At 39.2% G+C, this 6,152-nt stretch overlaps 1 protein-coding gene across 1 annotated transcript; it reads right to left on the bottom strand.

Annotated features, from left to right (window-relative positions):
- Positions 1-1,249: 1,249 nt before the first annotated feature.
- On the bottom strand, positions 1,250-5,527 carry LOC113322238 (coronatine-insensitive protein 1-like). Its single transcript, XM_026570294.1, has 3 exons — positions 4,541-5,527; positions 2,434-2,905; positions 1,250-2,252 (listed from the first exon to the last, which is right to left on the bottom strand). Exons 1-3 carry the CDS (start codon positions 5,026-5,028, stop codon positions 1,467-1,469), a joined length of 1,746 nt encoding a protein of 581 aa, XP_026426079.1. The 5' UTR covers positions 5,029-5,527; the 3' UTR covers positions 1,250-1,466.
- Between the last annotated feature and the right edge of the window lie 625 nt (positions 5,528-6,152).

Below are 6,152 nucleotides of genomic sequence, written 5' to 3' on the forward strand. Positions count from 1 at the left end.
CAAGTATTTAAATTACATGGCTTACCTTCTTCCATTGTCTCAGATAGAGAGAAGGTTTTTACTAGCAATTTCTGGCAGGATTTGTTTAAGGTATTAGGTACTGATCTGAAGCTGAGTACGGCTTATCATCCCCAGACAGATGGGAAGACTGAAAGAGTTAATGCTTGTCTGGAAACCTATTTGAGATGCCTCACTAGACACAAGCCAAGCAAATGGAGTGATTGGTTGGCCCTTGCTGAGTGGTGGTACAACTCTAGTTACCACACTAGTTTAAAAGTCTCTCCCTTCCAAGCACTGTATGGGTATGCTCCTCCTCATCTTGCCTTTCCATCTTCTGTCACCACCTCAGTTGAAGCAGTGGAGTCTTACATGAAGGACAGAGACCCATTACTTAATATCCTAAAAGAGTCTTTATATCAAGCTCAACAGAGAATGAAGTTTTATGCAGACAAGTCTAGACAAGATAGATCATTTGATGTGGGTGATTTGGTGTATTTGAAGTTACAACCATACAGGCAAGCTTCTGTGTCTCTCAGGAATTTTATTAAACTGTCTTCTAAACTCTATGGGCCTTTTCCAGTATTACAGAGGATAGGCAAGGTGGCATATAAATTGCAGTTACCATCTCAAGCTAGGATCCATCCGGTGTTCCATGTTTCTCAGCTAAAGAAGGACATTGGCCTGCAACACACTGCCTCCCCCACCTTGCCCATTGTGGATCATGCAGGTGAAATCATCATGGTACCTGAAAAGATTTTGAGCAACAGAACCATTTTGCAGGGTAACAGGTTGTTGGTCCAACAGGTGCTTGTTCAATGGACTAATTCATCTACTGAGGATGCAACTTGGGAAGATCTCTCCACTGTCAAAGCTCATTATCCATAGTTCATTCTTGGGGACACGGATGATTTTCAGGAGGAGACAATATCACAGTGTGACGGCTAATCCAGCTAAAGGGTATTGCCCTTAGTAATTAGTTCGGGTGCCTTACTTATTTTCTGTTGTTAATTGATTTGTTAGTAGTTAGTCAGTCAGATTGCGACACGTGTGTCCAATCCGTTGGGCCCTAGCCGAGTGCGATCGTTGGTATTTATTTTGTAAGGTAAGAAGTCAAACAAAGAAAATCCCGTGGTTGTGTTCTTCAGAACCAGATTTGGCTCAATCCTTGTGGATTTGGGATTTCTCCATCCAATTCTTCATTTTATTTCTACTTTGTTTATTAGTTGTTGTATCATCACAACAGCAGACAACTCAAACAAGACTTGAGCTCGACTAATTTATTCAAGCTTGGCTCCATTCATTAACAAAATCTTTGACGCCGAAGTAAATGTAGAAATCAGAAAGACCTATGGACAAGTGGTACCTTATAGAGAGTACAAGTAACTTGGTACGACAAAGAAGAAAGAAATCCAGAAAGAAGGTCAAAAGGGAATTTACAGTTTGGTAGACTTTCACGGACCGCACAATCATATCCAAGGAATGACAGTAGATGGATAATCAGTTCTTTGGCCAGCAAGGGAGTAGTACGCCAGTATTTGAGCCGGATGGTCGATAGTTACGTTTTCATTGTGAATCACCTGTCTTGGAGGTATATATTCAATATTCCAGAAATCACGAACCATGGGCAAAAGATCACTACCTGGTTGAGGTGATGCCCTATATCCTTGCACCCACAAATATCTCAGAGAAGTCAGTTGCAGAACAGCTTCAGCCAATGCACGTTCGCTGAAACAACATCCCCTAACTTCAAGTTTCTGCAAGTTAGGGCATCCTCTGGAGAACTCTATAAGTCCTTCATCTGTTTCTCCCACATAACCCAAAAGTATCCACCTAACATTGTTACTGTATTGCCCAACATACCTGAGGCCAACATCAGTCAACCCCCCAGCTCGTAGATAGAGAGCAAACCTCCTAAGCTTCTGGCAACCCATCAATAGAGCTCGGACACCATTGTCAAGGGGCAATTCTGTTATATTTTCTTCTCGGTCGAGTAAAACTAGGCGAAAATCGCACAGGCTTTTGCAGTGAGTGCCTATACATTCCAACGATGCATTAGTGATATCAGAAACATATACGGCCAGATATTCCAGCTCAACACAACCCTGTGCTAACGCAGATAATCCTCTCTGTGATACAACCCCTTGTTCGTCCTCCATACCCTCATCAGCGCCTCTCTCAATTCTAAGTCTTTTTAACTTCTTACAGTACTGAGCAAGAATCTCAAGCCCTCTGTCTCCAATCACATTCCTGGCCTATTCATGGATACAAGAACTTAAAAGGTCAGCCTTTAGGATGAGATGTTATTATCAGAAAAGCTGTCATTGTCGAAACATAAAAATAATCTACTTAAAAGCAGGAAGAAATGGAAATACAGAATCAATGAAAAGGAGGATAGGGGAAAAACGAAAAAAAAGAAAAGGTTTCAGATTTTACCTCCAGAACTTCTAAATTTGGGCACCGTTGAATCAACTGGCAGTGACCTTCTGTATCAAGCAACGAATATTGAAGATCAAGTTTCCTCAGTAAGGTTGCAAAAGGGTATATTAGGTGCATCTCATCAGCTCCAACGTAGCCTAGACCCAAAAAACGCAAAGTTCTTGGGAGAGTAATGGCTGCATACATTTCTGATTGCTGATTAAAGGCACCCCCAGCAAGCTCCTCTAATCTTGTAGCTGTCCGGAAAAAGCCAATTAGTTCAAGGATCTCGACTTCACTAATTTTAATGGAGACTAATTTACTGCAGTTTCTGGCAATTAGTTCAAGGTCTTCGATAGCAATCTTGCTTAGATCAGTTAAAAAGAAGTTCAGTGTCTCTAGCACTGTGTTGTGTAGAGCAACCTCGTGGAGCCATCTACCGTCCTTCTCTTCTATTGTGCTCTCTTCCAGAAACAGGATTTTCAGAGCTCTGTAAAAAAAACAATATGAAAGCATGTCACTGGTCAGCTGAGTTATCTATGCCAAAATGTTGACAGTACTTTGCAACAATTTCTAGAAACAGTAAATTCATGAAATAGCTTTTTCAAGATCAAGCTGCTTGAGTAATGTACTGGCAAATATTTATGTCAATAACTAATGTAACAGAAGCATTGACTCTTTTCTTTATTAATACCACTATAAACGGACACTTACAACTACCATGATGTAGCAGCGGAAACCACTTTCTTATTCACTCAAAGATTTTCCCACTCACCCGAAAAGAGTTTACCAATCCGTAGATGTAAGGTTTCTAAGTGTGCCGCGTTATGACAGTTGTGATTGGGTAGTTACTTTTGATATTTATGTAGCATGTCTCATGTCAATAATGAGTGACTTCCAACCATAAAATGTCAAGGAGTGCCTAGGAGAATAAATCATCAAATATGCTGCATAAGTTTTGACTTACAAGCAAGAAAAAGGTAGTTTTGGGAATTGCCCAACGATACTGAAGCGCAAGATTTAAAAAAAGGCTTTACACGCGCAAGATTGAAAAAAAGGCTTTACACTTACAGGTGAAAATATAGAAAAGACAAAACCAATGGAGAAGATATGCAGCAATGAATATGATAATGAAAGGAAATCCCGAGAGGGATAAATCATAAAACTAATACGCTTGCTTTCAGTTGCAGGTTTCTCACTCAACTTGATAACAGTCCACAACTAATCCATGGTGGACTGAGTAAGCAAAATGCATCAGCTGGCCTAATTCTGCTGGATATTGCCATCATTGGTTCTGTGGTTACGCGCAGGTTGCACTACAAATAGCTTACAACAAATAAACTGGCATGACTCAAATATATAACTGATCCTAAAGGGTAGATAGAAGATATAGAAACTGAAAGCCTGAAATAAGCATGGAAGCCACCTAAAAAGGAGTAAAACGCTAAAGAAAACATCATTTAATGAGCCTTTCCCACTCGAGCAAGGAGATGGAGAAAACAGTAGGAATATACATCGGAGGTGCAGGTGAAACTGAGAAATACCCATTTTCGCAGTTTCATATCAGCATGGTTTTTCATTTGTCCATCCCTCGTCGCTATGAAAATTAAATCTCCCATGATGCATCAAAGTCAGCAGTTCACTACTACTTCACTACTACTACTACTTCCCTGCTATGAAAATTAAATCTCTGATGCATCAACGTCAGCAGTTCACTACTACTACTAGTGTGATCACCTCATTCACCATTAACCACCACCTCTCTACTATTGTAACCATAACCACCACTGCCACCTCTACCAATCCTCACCAGCACCAAAACAACCTTTAACCACTGTGCCATTACAACCATATCCAAGTTGTTGTCATAATGTCAATATCCACTATCATTCAATTCACTAGAAGTAAATATTTTCTACTTTCTTTTTCCCTATTCCCATACACTCACTCAGCTTACTCAGTCCACCGATTTTAACCTAGAACATGAATTATTGCATTTCTTTTATCTACTACAAAACACAAAAGCATAACCGAAACTAATTCTAATCAAACAAACATATTGAAAGACAACTCATAAAACAAAAATTGTATATTCAGAGGTAACAATCAAGAAAATACTACATACCTGCAAGTGCGTGTAATATGTAAAAGTCCATCAGTAGAGAATCCAGAACATTTATCCAGCATAAGAGTATGAAGCCTACTTCCATGAGATCTACCAAGAATTTCAAGATCATTATCCGTAATAATCATCCTTCGAAAATGAAGCGCCTTCAAACATGTAAAAGACTGAGAAATCACATTAATCCATGGACCAGCATATCCTCCCCAATCATCCGGTATCAAATTAAACATTGCAGCTCTAGGTTTACCTTTCAATTTCAAGGACTCCAAATGTGGAAACCTTTTACTCAATCGACTCGGCGTAGTCGTATAACATAAAGCAATCGTAACATGTTTACGAGTTAAAGCATCTGTATTATTCCATTTCTTGCATACTAAAGATATTGAATCCCTATCTCTTGCATCATCTATTCGATCCATTATGCATTCTAATGCAACATCATATAGAATATTACTGATATCCCTTGTGCTCATATTTGGATTCGCCATCAGAAATCCAATACGATTGAATAGATTACCAGATCGGATCTGCTTAGAATCCTTATACCAAATACAAACAAGTGTTTGTTTCTTGAAGCAACAGGAACAGAAAAATTACCTTTATTAACTAGTTCCGGTAATCAACAAAACCAAATCAAGAAACTGACTCTGTAATCAACTTTTATTATCCTTTCCAATCAACTTCCCTCAAAATTGAAAACTCTTCAAACTCGAAAACCTGATCTAATAGATCAAAAGAAAAAGAATCTGGACACATATCTCAATCTGTTTTCAAACAGAGAGTACTGTTCGGTCTGACGCCGCAACTACCAGCAAAAGATTCTTCTTCTTCCGCCATTAAATCAATTGACTGTCTGTGAAGCTCTCTTTCTGTATCTCTGTGATAATAAAAAAGATAATAAAACGATGGGTGAAAGAGAGCAGAAGTGTCAGAATTTCTTTTTCTTTTTTTTCTCTAGTAATCTCAACTCTGTCAAGTACTCTGAAGAACCAAAAAGAAAAAGAAAAGAAAAAGAAATGTTTATAGAAAAAGATAAAATATCCTTTTTTAATGGGGTTTTGTATTCTAGTACACATCAGCTGGGAAACCACGTCATCCGCAACCCACTTGGGGTTTTTCTGTTGCAATTTGCATCCGGAGATATTTTTTTTAATGAAGAAAATTGATTGATTGGTATGAAATGTGACAGCTGTAACGCAGTACTCGCAGAATCAAGAGACAGGTTACCGATGATGTGCCAATGTGGATAACAACTTTTATGATCGAAAAATATCTTGTCCATTTACAGATTTTACCGAGGGCGGGCCAATAAGATTCCAAATCGTAATCAGTGCACTATTTTACCGGTAGACAGCCGTCTGATGATTAGGACCACCTAGGTAATCAGTTGCAGGGTGATTGTGCGTAATAATATCGACTGGTTGTGGGGATGCTCCTCTTGGCATCGATAACATGGGAAGTGTTGAAGTTTGTAGGGTAGTTATACTTTCCAATTGCCAAAGCTCATAATATCGCTGAAATTGGGTCCGCGCGAGAGTACATATAAATGTTGGTGGAATCGGTCAGCCGGGGTTCCAAAAGAAGCGAAGAAAAGAAAAAGCTAGGAGTGTCG

The sequence above is a fragment of the Papaver somniferum genome, chromosome 11, assembly GCF_003573695.1.
Source record: "Papaver somniferum cultivar HN1 chromosome 11, ASM357369v1, whole genome shotgun sequence".
NCBI classification, from domain to species: domain Eukaryota; kingdom Viridiplantae; phylum Streptophyta; class Magnoliopsida; order Ranunculales; family Papaveraceae; genus Papaver; species Papaver somniferum.

What these genes read in the sequence shown, in the direction of transcription:
- LOC113322238 (XM_026570294.1), bottom strand. Translation starts at nt 5,028, where the DNA reads ATGGCGAATCCAAATATGAGCACAAGGGATATCAGTAATATTCTATAT. An exon ending in CATATTACACGCACTTGCAG is followed by an intron (nt 2,906 to 4,540) that starts GTATGTAGTATT and finishes TTTTTTTTACAG; the next exon opens with AGCTCTGAAAATCCTGTTTC. An exon ending in CAAATTTAGAAGTTCTGGAG is followed by an intron (nt 2,253 to 2,433) that starts GTAAAATCTGAA and finishes ATCCATGAATAG; the next exon opens with GCCAGGAATGTGATTGGAGA.